The sequence below is a fragment of the Stegastes partitus genome, unplaced genomic scaffold (genome assembly GCF_000690725.1).
Source record: "Stegastes partitus isolate 25-593 unplaced genomic scaffold, Stegastes_partitus-1.0.2 Scaffold3, whole genome shotgun sequence".
Classification (NCBI taxonomy): Eukaryota; Metazoa; Chordata; class Actinopteri; family Pomacentridae; genus Stegastes; species Stegastes partitus.
Window position 1 is genome coordinate 68408 of NW_007577734.1, and position 16389 is coordinate 84796.

The 16389-nt window shown below is 41.7% G+C and overlaps 1 protein-coding gene across 3 annotated transcripts; it reads left to right on the forward strand.

Moving 5' to 3' along the window:
* The first annotated feature begins 3255 nt into the window (after positions 1-3255).
* LOC103353391 (peroxisome proliferator-activated receptor gamma coactivator-related protein 1) lies at positions 3256-15236 on the forward strand. 3 transcript variants are annotated; one of them, XM_008276350.1, is made up of 11 exons: positions 3256-3360; positions 5718-5822; positions 6455-6607; positions 7843-9469; positions 9871-9924; positions 10819-11599; positions 11682-11873; positions 11966-12029; positions 12110-12231; positions 12324-12475; positions 14801-15236. In XM_008276350.1, the coding sequence occupies exons 1-11, from the start codon at positions 3280-3282 to the stop codon at positions 14899-14901; spliced, it is 3432 nt and encodes a 1143-aa protein (XP_008274572.1). In that variant the 5' UTR covers positions 3256-3279; the 3' UTR covers positions 14902-15236. The 3 variants fall into 3 exon arrangements, with proteins under 3 accessions (XP_008274572.1, XP_008274583.1, XP_008274592.1); XM_008276361.1 differs by having other exon boundaries at positions 11969-12029; XM_008276370.1 differs by having other exon boundaries at positions 11760-11873.
* Positions 15237-16389: the final 1153 nt, after the last annotated feature.

The following is a 16389-nucleotide window of genomic DNA, read 5'->3' on the forward strand; positions in this document are numbered from 1 at the left end:
AGGGAGCATGTACAAGGTAAATAATATAGGTCCTAACACAAAGCCCTGTGGAACTCCACAACTAACTCTACTGTGGGTGGAAGAATCATCATTAACATGAACAAACTAGAATTTGTCTGATAAGTATGATTTAAACCAATTAAGTGCAGTTCCTTTAAGCCCAATTAAACATTCCAGTCTCTGTAATAAGATGTTGTGATCCACTGTATCAAATGCAGCACTGAGATCCAGCAGAACGAGTATAGAAAGTAGTCCACTGCTATAAGAAGATCATTAGTGATCTTCACCAGTGCTGTCTCTGCACTATGATGCATTCTAAATTCTGACAGAAACTCTTCAGACAAACCATTTCGATGCAGATGATCACATAGTTGGCTTGCAACAACTTTTTCAAGAATTTTAGAAATAAAAGGGAGGTTGGGTATGGGCCTATAGTTAGCTAAAATGCCTGCCACTAGAGTAGGCTTTTTGAGTCATGGTTTTATTATAGCTACTTTAAAAGCCTGCGGTATATAGCCTGTTAATATAGAGAAGTTGATGATATTTAATACTGCCGTATTTATTAGAGGAAAAATTTCCTTGAACAGTCCAGTTGGGACTGGGTCTAACAGACATGTCGCTGGTTTAGAAGAATTTACGTGAGCTCTGACAGATTTACAGCAGAGAAGCAGTATAAAGAAGTATAAATCTGGTCCTATGGATGCAACCAGAGCTGCTGCACCTACAGACATGCTAATAATTTTTTGTCTAATATTCAAAACCGTATCAGTGAAGAAGGTCATAAAGTCTTCACTGCTGAGAGCTTAAGGAACACAAGGCTCCACAGAGCTGTGATTCTTTGTCAGCCTGGCTACAGTGCTCCAGGCTAGATGAAATTCTTCTGAACTGATCGAGCGCCACTGTCTTTCTAACCTTCTTAATTTCTGTTTTAAGATGCGAAGCTGTTGAGTATACCATGGAGCTATTTTATTAGAATTTATTGCCTTCTTTTTCAATGGGGCAACAGCATCAATTGATGAACACAGTAAAGCTGCAGTTCTATCAACAAGATTGTCCACCTGTGTGGGACTAAGATTAGAGGAACTGCTCTCCATTGTGTTGGCATATGGCATTGAAGTAAATAATAGTGGAACCATTTCCTTAAATTTAATAACTGCATTTTCGGAGAGACATCTACTGTAATGGAACTCTTTGGTAGGTGCTCCATAGTCCATTATTGTAAATGGTCTGCACTTATATAGCGCTTTTCTACCTTTGCGGCACTCAAAGTGCTTTACAATGTTTCTCATTCACCCATTCACACACACATTCATACACCAATGGCGACAGTAAATTCAAATTGTGTGTACACAATTCAACATATATTGTTTGTATTGTTTTAGATGGCATGCCATCTAAATAGCTTTTATACAAGCAAGGAAGAATTCAGATAGAAACTCAGAGTAGGGGCCCGGTGGCCGATATATAACAACTAACACAACTGATTTTTGTGCTTTCCAATTCAAGTGAGTGAGACTAAGACTAAGGCTTTCAAACGAATTATAAGTAAGTTTTGGTCTCTGGTTAATTAATAGGTTTGAGTGGAAGATTGCTGCCACTCCTCCCCCTCTGCCTGTACTTCTAGGTACATGATAATTAATATGACTGGGGGAGTTAATTCATTTAGACTAACATATTATTCATGCTACAGCCAGGTTTCAGTCAGACACATTAAGTCAATATGATGATCTGTTATCAGATCATTAACTAAAAGAGACTTAGATGACAGAGATCTAATGTTTAACAGTCCACATTTAATTGTCCTGTTTTTGGATTCTGATGGAGTTGTATTCATTTGGAGAAGGTTGTTGTGAACAGCCCTTCTATTATTAAAGTTAGACTTATAGAACCTGGGTGGTCGGGGGGCAGACACAGTCGCTATAAGATATTGGGAGGGTGAGCCATAGAGAAGCAGCAGAGGAGTGTGTAAGACTGCAACTCTGCTTCCTGGTCTCACCTGTGGACTGTCAGGGGTTTGTTTTTCTAATAAATGTCTCCATATTCCTAGATAAGAGAGCCGCACAATCCAAAGTGGGATGTACGCCGTCTCTCCAAATGAGACCAGGTTTTCCCCATAAAGTTTTCCAATTGTCTACTAAGCCCACATTGTTTTCTGGGCACCACCTCGACAACCGCGGTTGAATGATGACATGCGGCTGTACATGTCATCACTGATCAGATTGGGCAGGAGTCCAAAGAAAACTACGGAGTCCGACATAGTTTAAGCGAATTTACACACCGACTCAACATTAATTTTAGTGACCTCCGATTGCCGTAATCGGGTGTCATTACCGCCGACGTCAATTACAATCTTACTGTATTTACTCTTATCCTTAGCCAGCAGTTTTAAATATAATTCAGTGTCGCCCGCTCTGGCCCCAGGAATGCATTTGACTATGGTCGCTAGTTCTGTAAACACTTATACTTCTTCTAGGAGGAGAAAGCAATCTGTTTATATCTGTGCACTGTGTGCAGCTCTTTTTGTACTGCGGCTTTGTGCTCTCCTGTACTGTGTGTTATTTTCTATTTGCTGCTGTAACACTTAAAATATCCCCGCTGCGGGATCAATAAAGGTTTAATCTATCAATCTAATCGTGTATATTTCTCTAACCTTTGTTTGTTGTACTCGGCCAAAAACTGTTTTCGTCAGAATGAATAAAGTTGATCTTATCTAAAGACATCTGCTGGTGGGTTTTATCAAGTCCAGAATCAACGCAGCGTCTAACAAATCTATACAGCCGACACCAGCTGATAAAAATAGAATAATATAAGCACCAAAAAAATTATGCGACACATTAAAGGAATGGATAGATGGATATTTTACAGGATGGAACAGCTGAGTTGAACTTGTTTGGACTTTAGGTGTCGCTATTGAGCAACCTAATAAACAGCATGAAACTGTAAAAACCCAGAATTAAAAGTTCTAACAACAAATTCTTATTCATATAGAATTTTTCTGTGATTTTTTTAAAACCTTCAAATTAGTTCAAACAGATAACAATTCGCGTGTTTTATATTGAAATAAAATAAGTTCTTTTCCGAGTTAAAACCAGATCGTGATCAATGAGTACCACGTGGCCGCCAAGCTGACCGGGGATCAGATTTTTCACAGTCTCCTCCGGGTCCTGGTAACGGATCTACTTTTTCCGGGTCTGATCTCAGGTCGGCGCTCTTTCGCGCCTCCGGCCGGTGACCACGTGTCTTCGTCCGGCCTGCCAGCGGTCCGTGTGGAGGAGCAAGATGGCGGCGCGGTGGAGGGGCGAGGACGGCGCTTTAAACCCCGGCGGTGGCGCCTTCCTGACCGGCAACACTCCCGCCGAGGTACCGGTTTCCTCACTTTAGTTAACGGGGCGCGTGATGAGGCGCGCGCTGCCGGTTTTCGGTGATTTATTCGGGCGCGCTGACGCCGGCACGCGAGGCCACATGCGCGCAATGGCGACACGTGGCTTAAAGATGCTCGTAGTAAAAGTGGGGAGCTGATCAGAGCTGATCGATCAGCTGCCGTGTCCGGACAACAACAGCCTCATGAGCAGACAGACTGTGTGTATCTGTGTGTAGCTGAATATTAGCAGCTGAAGCTGATAGCGGATCGGTTTTATTTCTGCTGTAGTACAACGTGTTCAGACGAGGCTGCACACTGATCGGATCTCAGTTACTCTTCCTTACCGTGGTCAGTCTGTCTTTCATTCTCTGAAGCCTCATTTGACCTGCCCTACTGACTCATGGACGCCTGGTTAAAGTCCTGCAGGTCCTGACAGCTGTTGGTGTTGTGCAGATGTTGACCTTCTGTCCCTTTAATCGGCCTCATTTCGCACTAAATCAACTTAAACAGCTTTAAAATGAGGGTTTACTCTGCAGTTAGTTTGCTCTAAATTCCCTGTACAGTGGTCCTGTTGCTCTTTAAATGTAAATCATACGACTTTAATTATGGTTCATTCCTATTAGTCATTATTAAGTTAAGGATTTTTACACATTTGTTGCATGATCCACTTAATTCCACAGCATTTATAGACAAAATAGTTTCTAAAATTCCTCCCTGAACGGCTGTGGCTCAGGTGGTAGAGCGGTTGTCCTCTGATGGGTTGGCGGTTCGATCCCCGCCCCCTCAGTCGAAGTGTCCTTGGGAGTTTTTGGAAGGCATCAGCTCGCTGCGGCTCGTCCAGATTCTCCCCTAACCCGAACCATGGCACTGAAAATCCAGAGATATTTTGCACAACCAGGCGAGAAAATCTTTAAAAATCAATTTATATCAGTTGTGATCACTTTCAAATTTTTTGATTTGGGCTGATTCGGGCTTTGTGAAGTGTTGAATTGCAGTTTTTCTGACAGCTATGAATCTTGGATAGATATATTTTTCATAATCAAGCATTCACTGTGTAATAGATTTAAAACAAGTGATGGAGCATTACCACATCAGACACCATCCAACGTGTGACAATCACACACACAGAGGACAGCATGATATTATAAAACTACTGCTAGGACAGTTAACCCCCTGAACTGATTCATATGATATAATATATATATAAGTATAAATTGAAGCCTTTAACATTTGCTAAATGCATTCTTTAAAATCACAAGTTTGATTTCACATTGATTCAGCTCAGGCTGAGTTTAAAATGTCATTTTCTCTAGTATCAATACATCGAAGAAAACTTTGAGAACTTACAATACAATTCTGTGTTTCTGCAAACTTATATAGCTAATTAGAGCAGTCGTCAAACTAAGATGTGACTTTAAAATTATTGCACTTCTTTCCTAGTAACTTGCACTTTGCTTTTTAAATTCGCTTTATTGCTTATTACACCTGTGGCTTTTGATCGAGTGAGCTCCCTCAAGAGTTTTTTTAGTAATGCAAACCTTGTTGTCATGTTTCAGCCTTGGTATATTAACCTTGTAATAAATGAGTTTTTCTTGCATAGAGGAAGTTTTTAGTGTCTGCAAAAGTATATTTTAACCAGCATCAAAAGTAAATCACGACCAGACGGATAGCAATAAAGAATAAAAGCAATTCTGTTCGTTTCACCAGTTTTTGTTAATTGGGGTTTCATGTATTGAAGCATAATGAATGTTTTTGTTTATTAAACTGTCAGAAACAACAAGAAGATGAATAGATTTCAGGCAAATAAGGTAACACAGACTCATTGCTTTTACTGTGTGTGGACCAGTCATGCTTACAACCATGCATAGTCATAGTAAAGGCCAATCTGTGCCAGATTTTATATTTCTCCCCATGGTATTAAGAATGTTATTGAATATCAACATTTCTTTCCATTATTTTCTGATATTTTCTGAAGATCAATGGATTGATCCAGAATGTTGTTAGTTGCAGAACAACACCTTTGTCTTCTAAAAACTTGATTTACTGTTATTCTAACGTCCACAGAGGCACGTCTCTGTTACTGTATTTAGCCTGTTGCTTTCTAACCACAAATCCAACACGAGCTCTGCACTGCTGTTTCTCGTGGCAGTGTTTGAAGCTTTTTCCAGAGCAGGCGGTTCTTCCTGTTTCTCCTGAAAAAAATTAATATCGAGCTTTTTGTGTTCTCAGCTTCTGGTCACACCCAGAGGAAGCAGCGTGTTTTAAGAAAAGCAGGAGGCAGAAACAGGCCTGTTGAGAGTGAACGCAAATCCACATGACGTGGGATGAACTAAATAATGTTTCTTTGTGTCTGCAGTTGGTGCTGTGTGGCGGTGACGTGGACGGCGTGGACATGGACACACAGTCCTGTGTGGATCATTCTATCCTGGCTATTTTTGAAGATTCCACTGCTGCATCCGAGGTCAGAGTTACAGCAGATTAATCTGAATGATCAGCTGAAACATCCCTTGATATGTTGTTGTAGTCACACTGTTGAAGGAAATTCATGCTTTCTGCATAAACGTCCTGAAAGGTGCTCTTGATGTAAATTTCATCGATCGGCATGGACTGTCCAAAAGTGTAACTACTGCACATGTGCTTAAAACAAATATTTAGCATGAAGAAACGCTATATGAGGAGGTGCTCTGTCTTCTACACCTGTAAAATTCATCATTTAAAAAGTTGTAATTTATGTAGTCGCTGCTGGACTTTGCATAAACTTTGATTTGTTCCACCAGTAGAGCCCAAATACAGCAGCAAGTCCTCATTTGAATGGAAATCCTCTGCTATATTCAAACACTTTGCCCCTTAGATATATAAACAGCTCAATCTGTAGGCAGCTGCTCTTTCCTCATGTGTTTTTCTGTTTTCGATATGAGGGGAAAGGCTACTGGCCATGTCGCAGGTCGGCCCTGTTGAGGTGTAAACAGATCTGCGTGAACTGGCTGCCAGTCACTACCCTTCTGGCAACAAAATCAACACCCACGGAAGCACAGCATGGTGGTAGAATTCGATGGTCTATCACTAAATCTGGATTCTGTTTTCCTGCATCAGGGTAAGATTGGAGCGGAGGAAAGTGCAACGCTGCTCTCTGCTCTGACTGAGATGCTGGACAGCGTGGAGGATGATGACCACACTCTATCTCCCTTCGACACCCTGCCGGACACGAAGCTCCTCAACCACACTGAACTCAGGGACACATCAGTGGTGCGTAAAGACAATAGTTTGGTTAAAAGAATCAAACAAAATCCATTTAAGTTTGTCAAACAGCACTACTTCTTAGTTCCTCATGAACTCAGAATTATAAACTTTAAACATTTTTTTGATTTACATATGATGTCCATTATCTATACACCACTTATTCCTCACGAGGGTCGCAGGGGGCTGGAGCTTATCCCAGCTGACTTCACCGGGACGTGAACTGGTGACCTAGCTGCGAGGTGACGGCGCTAACCACTGAGCCACCCTGCAGCCTAGCATATTATGTGATAGAAAAATTACTAGATGCACCTTAATAAACTGCGCTTAATGTGAATATATTGTATTAATATACAGTTTGTGAAGTCCCATTCAGGCTGGTGATCAAATCAACCATCAGTGATTTACGATGCACATTTAAGATGACCCAGTCTGGTAGTTTAAAGTTTGTTCTTTTTCTCAGTAACAGTTGACTTTTTATGACTCATGCAGAATCTGAAATTAACACCCATTAAATGCCAGTTGCAGGTACTTTTTACCTTTTCCTGTGTGATCCCAGAAGGTTATCTGCCACACTGGTGGGTAAATGTTTGCACCAAAATAGTAACTAGTTAATAAAACACTGTGCTGAGAGTCTCTGCAGCATTTTGTTTTAATTTGTAGGCTAACTCCATCTTTCTTCTGCTGTTTCTGTCTTTGTTTCTCACCCATATTTGTCAAAGACTGTCTCCTACTCTGTTTCTGATTGACTCCGACCATGAAGTTTTTGTCTTGTCGACAAATACTGGCCAATGAGAGGCAGAGTAGGAGAAGGTCTTTGTAGAATACGGGTAACTACGACTTGCTGTTAGAGAGTAAGGGGACCGATGAGGTTGATAAATGTGATTAAGCGTCCGATAGATTTAAAGAATCTTCAGATTTACCTTTATATTTGAACCTTAAGTGCACTGAATTGCAAATGCGTTCAATATAATTTGGAGATCCAGATTTCTTGAGTTGTATTCAGGCTTGACTTGATTAGCCATTGATCACAATACTGAAACAAATGTACATGTGACCCAAAAAATGACAGCAGCTCATCTCTGAGTTCAGTTATCAATATTTTAAATGAGTGTTGCAAGAGAAGTGTATGCATTTTCTTTTAGTGATCGCTGATATGGTTGTAAAATGACAGAAAACACTGAAAAATACAAAAATCTAAGCCAGTAAAGAGCTAAATGTTTTTCTTTCTCTCTTCTCTTTAGGAACTATCACTTGCTCACAGACTTAGACCAAGACTCAAACCGCCACATGTGACATTCACAGTGAAGAGTGACAGAGAAAAGGACCAGGAGAGCAAAGAAGAGAAAAATAATCTGTCGCAGATATTTAAAAAACAAAACCAGATGTTGTTTCAACCAAAAACTAAGAAGGCAGAAGCTGAAGTCGAGGTTTTCACCGCCACTTCTCTGATCAATCTGGTGAGGATCATGCACCCGTACTGTCTGAAGCTGCACATGGAGGAAGAAGGGGATAAAGTGAGTAAAAATAGCACCACATTCTCCCAGGAAGAGGTGTGGAAGTATGAAAGGCCCACTGAAGAGAGCGATGAGGAGATAAATGTTGTGTCTGATGATGAGGCACCTGCAAAAGACACAAAGGATGAAGACAAAGCAGATGGGAAAAGAGATAAAGGCCTGAAGAGCGCCTTGTTAAATAGAAACTCACCCAGAGCTCCGACATCCAGAGACAAGAAAAGAGTGAGCTTTGGTCCTGTTCAAGTGGCTTCGTTTGATGACTCAGTGGAAGAGACACTGAATGAGAGAAATGTAACAAGTGGGAACACGAGTGAAACCGAGCCACTGAACAGCACGAAAGCACTTGAAAGTCCAGTAGGTTCAGCGCTTGAACAGCGAACAGTGTTCTCAGAGGTGAGTTGTACTAAGACCGAAGTTCAGAAACCTAAAAGGGAGACGAAGGCCAAATCCCTCAGCCTCCAGCAGTACAGACAGCTGAGGCAGAAGAGGCTGCCCCTGTTGGAGAAGCAGGGGACCTACACCACCAAGTGGCCGTCGGTCTCTGAGCCGCCCAAGGAGCTTACCCCAATCCTCTGTTTGCAGGGACAGAAACACAGCAGCTGTAGATCAAAGACGACACATCATCATCCAGAAACCCATAAACCTGATCACAAGACGTCGCCCCATCGTTTCTCAGAGGCCAAGCTGTCTACTCGCAGCGGATTGAAGCGTCTGAGGACCAAGTCGAAAGTCGTTTCGCCTGCGAGTCCGCTGCCAGACGTTGCAGCAAACCCAAACGTCATCGTCCCAAAAAGCAAGAAGAGTCCAGCAAAGAAGCCGTTGCTGCTCAGTAGTGATCCTCCAAATCCTGTCCTGCTTCCTCTGCCAGTTCCTCAGATGGCTTCACCGTCCGTTGCCTGCTCCAAGGTGGAGTTTAGCAGCAGAGAGTCCAGCCTGAAAGAAATCCAAAATGAATCCTCAGCCGCAGCTCTTCAGAGACAGACGTTCTTCTCAGAACCAAAGCCCCAAATGTCGTTACTGAACACAGACAACGCTGCACTGCTTCAAGAAATACAGACAAAGTTCACCAAGAATTCTCCAGATGTCTTGTCTACATCTCCAGCACAAACTGAAAAACTACAGCCTCAAAAAAGACTAACGAAAGAGGCCAACCCGCCACCGAAGATTCCCCCATCTGCAAGTCCTGATTCAGTGAAACCAGGAAAGGGTCTGTCCAGTTGGCCTCCTCCTCCCGTAGATCATCCCACATCGGTACAGGAGGAGCAACCAGATGTTCCCCACAGAGTTTGTCCTCCTGAGGAAGCAGCTTCTGCTCAAACCAGCTGTATAGTCCAGAGAGCAACAGTTGATTCAGGTAAACTGTGGGGACATGATGGTGACTTAAGGTTGAGTCACTAATAACGATGATGGTTGCCCCAAAGAGCACAGAATATTTTGCTTTACAAAATGTGGTTGCTGCAAACTATTTATTTTTTGGGAAATTTTCCAGTTAATTTTGAATTTGCATTTTTTACTTAGAAGAAGCTGATGGTTATTTGGTCATTTAAAAATAAAAATCCATCAGCATGTTTTGAGGTTTCCAGACATGAGAATACCATTGATCTTCTCATGTAACGAAGCAGGGCAGATTGTCCAAACTTTCTTCCTTAAATGTTGATATAAAGCTACTTTTGTGATACGTTGAGTTAGAAGTAATGGTGATAAAAGTAACTTGAAGATGGCACCTTCTCAAGTGTGTTTGTTGTTCTCCATTAGGAATTGAAGCTCCTGATCTGACCAGCCTGCTGGAACAATTTGAGGAAACACAAGGTGAGTGGTTTAGTTACTGAAGATGACACCATAGTTAGTCTGTGCGTCCAACTAAAGCATTTTTTTGGCAGCTTACAACGGCAGTAGCTTTTTTGAAAAATACCTGAGATGCTTTGAATGCTAGGAAACGGAAAATCTGCAGATGTAATGAGTTGCAAGTATCGATCAAAAGGTGGACTCAGTTAACTGCTGCATACCTGGTATGCAAAAAAAAAAAAAAAGGACTTCCAAGTATTTTCTTTTATATTAATATTGTAATACATAGATGCCAACTGATAGACATGAATACTGAGAGGTCCGTTGTTGTTTAACCGTTATTTAGCACATGTACAACTGGAATGATTTGGTTTGTCAGTGTAGTATTTGTTGCCGTCCTTCCTCCATTGTGATTGGACGGCTGGGTTAAAAATTATAGTGATGAGCACAGCGTCTTACCCAAAGTTAAACTGCGTTCAAGTCTTTGCTACTGAGTTAAAACAGAGACAGTGTAGGTTGCCATTGGAAAATAAAGAGTTTAAATTGAAAATATAATTTGGCATTTAAAAAGAAAAAAAGGCTCTAAAAAAGTTACACTGAAAAATAAAACAGAGATTCAAATGATTTCTTTCTGTTTTTTGGGGTGTTTTTGTATTTTATTGTGATTTTCAATTATAATTTTCAGAGTTTTTCTTTGTGTCTGTCTTTTTGAAGACTTTTTTTCCCCACTTTTGGGGGGGGGGGGACTTTGAAAAACACGCTCAGCGCCTCCTCACACTTGCTGGTATATTTTGCATAGTGTGAATCGCAGTGCTCCCATTGCAAGCGACTGAAAGAATACACTGGCCTCAGAGAAGAAATCTCCCCTAACAGTTCCTGACATGCAGTAACATCAGCTCTTTCTTTTTTCTCCTCCAGCTAAAGATGAGATCATTTGTGAGCCCAAACCTGGAGTCTTGGATCCGGACAGAACTCATCCTACGGCTTCAGATAAGAATTCCAGATTAAAGCCATCTGTGGAACCAACTCAATCTTTGAGCGCTTCAGTCACACCTGTACCACAAAACTCCCTCAGGAATCTGCCAGATCTCCAAACGTTAGACAGGGTAGTCATCCCCGAACCTCTCTGCCCTGAAATTATCCTGAGCTCTCAGCAGGATCAGCCCACAAGACGGAAAACTCCTCTGTCCAAAACCATTCAGATAATCGACCCTCGTCCTCTACCGCCCAGGAGGACTCATACAGAGCCGCCTGCCGCTCACACTTCTCCTCACATGTACTTGCACATTTCCTCTGATCACGATTATTGTGGGTCTTTGGATCATCCTCACGGAAGTGCTTCTCAGCATAGCAGAGTTAGGGATGTTTCTACAACCGCTACTGAGCTGCAGGTGGTGATTCAGGACTCAGCTGCTGCTTCTGAAGGCAAAAAACTGATCTCAGCTGGACTAACAAAGTCTGAGCAAACCAGGACCAGATCAGAACCATCCACAGATGAAGATCTGCAGTTTTCAGACGAAAACGAAAACAAGAAACCGCAGTGCACCCTCCCTACGCCTCCACCCAGCCCTCTGGTCAGAGGGAGGGAGCGGACGAGATATCGGAGAAGATCTCCACGCTCTGACTCAAGCTCCAGCTCTCGTTCCTCGTCATCATCGTCCTCCTCCAGCTCTGGATCTCAATCTTCGAAGAGACGAAGGTACTTGCCTTTTTTTAAAACTCATTCAGTTTCTGTACTTGTACATTTTCTGCATCCTTTTTTATCTTTGGTTTTCTCACAGGCTCCATCACAAGCATTCAGAGAGCAGCTCATGCTCCTCGTCGCTGTCTTACTCCCGCTCCCTTCCTCGCCGCTACAGGTTGTCTTACTCCAGCAGGTCCAGATCCAGATCCTGGTCCCGGTCCAGGTCTCCGTCCCAGTCCAGATCTCCGTCCCCTCGGGTATGCCGCAGACACTGGAGGGATGTGTGCAAGTGAGTTAATGCTGTCACGTAATGCAAGCAAAGTCAAATGTAGGTGTTTGTTTAATTGAGTTTAACCTCCATCTTTCTCATCATCGCCGTAGCAGCCAGGAGTCCAGGAGGCTGAGGAGGGAACATGAGATAAGAATTCAGAAACTTAAAGCCATAGTGAGTAAACGATTACAGCGTGCGGTGAAGTGGTTTTTCAGTGGTACAGCAGTTCTGTAATATTTAAATCCTTCACACAGGATGAGCGCAGGGTCGTGTACGTCGGCCGAATCCGTAAATCAATGACACACGATGAGCTGAGAGAACGTTTCTCTCAGTTTGGAGTGGTGGAATGTGTGTCACTTCACTTCAGAGATCGAGGGTAAGTTCGGTTACGCTCATCATCGTCTATACGTTCATCGATTGCTCCGTTGCTCTACCAGCATCGTAATGTGATGTCTCTGGTTCTTCTAGCGACCACTATGGCTTTGTTACCTTCTACAACATGGAAGATGCTTTCGCAGCCATCGACAACGGTGGCAAACTACGGAAGCCTGATGAGCTGCCGTTTGACATCTGCTTTGGTGGAAGGAGGCAGTTCTGCAACTCTGACTACGCTGATCTAGGTAAGATAAACTTCATTGATTCCTCACTGGGGAAATTCACATGTTTAAGGCAGAAAGAAGCACAACAATGACAAAAAGTACAACAGGGCTAAAAAGTAAAGATGTAATAATGAAAAAGATCTCACAGAGACCTATTTCATTATCATAATATGATGAATCTACATATGGACACGTACATTATGACATATGACTAGTACAGTAAAGACCAGTGGTTAACATGATACTATTACACATGAAGAGCTGTGAGAGAACAGTGTTATGTCTTGTTGATTGATCTGGAAGAGCTGGAAAGAGAGAACACAGTTTTACTTTTTTTCCCCTTGAGTAAACTTTGATTGTGTTTGAAGAGCTGTTAAATAAGTGTTAAGGGATGATGGAAACACCAACAGCAAAGTCACATTCCTTTACTGACAAACAGGGTTCCACATGTCCTGGAAAAGTCATGAAAATTTTGAAAAAATACTGAAAGGTTGCCATTTTTGCTATAGGCAAGATGTTGGATCTCTGCAATAAAAAAATGTTTTAAGGGAGCAGATAAAGTTAAATTGGCTCAGCGAATGAACAGGCACCCCACAATTTAGTAGGTGTTTAAATCAAACCAAGTAATGTTAAGTTGGTGTGCAGTTCTAGCACTAACAATTATACAAACGGATCCTTTAAACTTTACCAACTGTGGGCTGCTTCGCTTTTATATGTGCTTATAATTTAGCAATTCATCAGTTGCAGGATTGCGTTTCTATGACTGTTGTCTAAGCAACAGCAGCAATAATAATCTGGGTTTTTCTTGCCTCAGAATGAACCTTTGTTACCACACAACAGTGAGTGCGATCGGCTCATGTACAGTAAAGCCAATGAATCTCTGTTACCTCATTTGACAGAGAAAAGTAATGTCGAAGGTGCTTGCCGCCACCTACGGTTCCTCCAGCTACGTAATGATGATGGATGAGGAGGCAATTAACAGCCCAAATAGCTGCCTCCCATCTCATTTTCCAGTTTGTAGTCTTCTTAGTCTCTCCTACCGGAGAGTCAAGCAGAGGAGGTGATGGAGAGAGGACTGGAGGCAACAGGCATCAAAGTGACACATCTTTGTCTCAGATCTGTTGTTTTAAAGCAACATCAGTTAAATATGACATGTTGCACAGCTACATCATCTGTCTGTTGTTTCGTTCCAACCTAAAACTGTATTTTAGGATCTCTGTCAGATGAGCAGAGTGACATTAATGATGAGGATGTCACACATTTTAATTTTTAATGTCAGTATAAAATGAAGTTTAAAAGAGTTGTGGCACATAAAAGAGGAGCTGCCACACAGACACTGAGAGATATTGGATAACAAACACAACTGTCAGTCCTGTTTCCACCGTGGTTTGTATATTGTAGCTGAGTGTCATCCTCACTCAGATCCTCCAGCAGTGTCCTCAAGATGCATATTAGGGATTGTGACAACGCACTAAGATGGATGTCCAGGTCACAGGCCGGACGAGGGAGGAGTTGAGGAGACAAGGAAGTAGAAATTAGTAAAATTGAGCCTCTGGGCGGCAAAACTGAGATCCCATTATCACCAGCTTCACACATTTAGGCCCAGTTTAAATAATGCAGCTTAGTTTGCTTTTCCAGCATCGTGTGAAGTTGAGCAACTGTGGGTGAGAAGGAGTCTTTTTGCTTTGTGCAGCTTTGTGTCAAATGCTTTTAAACGCATTCGGAAAGGATATGAATTGCTACTAATTGCTGAAATCTAATGCAATCCAGCCCTGCCATAAATTTTACTGTCATGAAGCTTCTAAATTTCAGCTTTTGTTGACATTTTTAAAAATAATTGTGGTAATTTAACCTTGTTTATTTTTGTATATTCTTAGATGTCTGTCTGTCAGGACACGTTTACAAACATGCTGCTAAAACAAAGTGTGTCTTGATGCATCTTGGGTGCATTTACACCTGCATAGAGCTTCTGATTGGATTACCTGAGATGCATATTGGTGCCAGGTGTGAACAGAGACACAGAAAACATATTGGAAAGTCGTTTCTTGAATGGGAACAATGTCGCTGTTCCTTCGCATATCAGTCGCAATCAGCAATTTAACAGGCAGCACCAGACGAACCATGATATCTGGTGAATAAAATAAATCCTGTTTGTGTGAACCTACATGCAGGCTCGAGGCCGAAATGAACACGTGATAATTTGTTGACTGTAATGTTGTAGAGCCTCATAAAGGTAGCATTTATTGCAGGAATCTGGTACATTATACAGTTGCCCTGATTATTTTGTCTGTTTGGTAGCTCAATAGACATCACAGTGAAGTTATAAATGTTTCTCTCTTTCCTCAGATGCGAACAGAGACACAGCTCCGTCACCGTCCAAGAGCCGATATGAGGATCTTGACTTTGATTCGCTGCTGAAACAGGCTCAGAGAGGAATAAAGAGGTAGCAGCGCCTCTGGAGAACAATAACGCCAGTCTGGATGTGCAGAACAAAGAGATGTGACCTCAGAGCGATGTGCTCATACTCATGTAGCAAAATTTTTGATGTTTTTTTTTTTTCCCCCATGTTTTCACTTTTAATACGCTGTAAATGCATGTAGTTTGGATGTGTAAAGTTTATATGTACAATTAAGTAGCACTCTTATATGCATGCAGTTTTAGATGTACAAAGCAAATTTGTATAAACTCTCAATTTGAAAACAAAATTTTTGTTGCATTCCATAGCACTGATGAAGTTTTCTATATTGAAATAAAGGCTGTTTATTGGATTTATTTCCAGTTATGACATCTTTTTCTTCATTCAGTTTTACATGTTTTTCTACAAAGGCACAAATCAGTCACGCTCACTGTGGCCACAATAAATGTGGAGATCCCAGTTAGCTAAATATGCAGTGTTTATGCTGTTTTAATGTTGTTTTAACTGTGTTTTACAAGTCGAACTCCAAAATACTACAGCAAATCTGACCCATAAGACAACCTCAACCTTCCCTGACATGTCTTTTCTCATCTCTACTATAATTGTAACTGCTCCAAGCTCATCTGTATCTTTCTGGTCTTTTAGGTTTCAGTATCTTAAATAGATTTCTGTCACATTTTTTGTGGTCTTTGTTTACATTTACTTTATTCAGACCTCTCATTCTCGTCTCTTATGGAGTCAGCAACTTTATGAGAACTTACCTTCATTGTGCACTTGGAAATTTAAAGAGTACATTAACAAATACAAAGTTTTTATATAAAATATGGATTTAGCTTGAAAATATCTGCCTCACCTACGTTTTTCAAGTTTTATCGTCTTCTGGCAGATGTATTAAATCGTCTGTTGTAACATAGTTGTACTCTAATTACTTTAATTAAGGGCCCTATTGTTTATCCACTGACTATTCTGCCACACCAAATTGAAAATAGTTACACCTTTGTCTCTCAAGCATTGTCGTGTTAAAATGCCAGCAGGCGGAACTTGTAAACGTGTAGGATGCAGCACACGTCGGGGTTGCGGCAGAAATGCGATCCGGGCAATGTGACAATAACCTAACCGTCACTTTCTTAAAAAACCAGCAAATGCTGTTAAGTGGAGGAGCAAGCTGCAGTCAGCCAGCATCACAGGAGTGGGCTGAGCGGTTCAGAGGGCCGCCACGGACACGCAGCTTGATGAAGACTCACAATTCTTGGTATGAGTCATTATCAACGTCTAAAGGCTCACCTCATTCCATTTGAGGTGAATACAGTCAACCTGCTAATAATAGCACATAAAATTGTAAAACATGTTCTTTCCTATTGCCAGCAGGTGGCGCTATGACTGAATGGATATTGGCATATGGGTTTCATCAGGGCAGGACTGTGATCAAGTCTGCAAAATTTGAGGCACATTGGAGCATGTACAGGGTCGTTAGACAGGCTTCCTTTTTGATGGCGAAGGAACAAAAATCAGAGGGCTG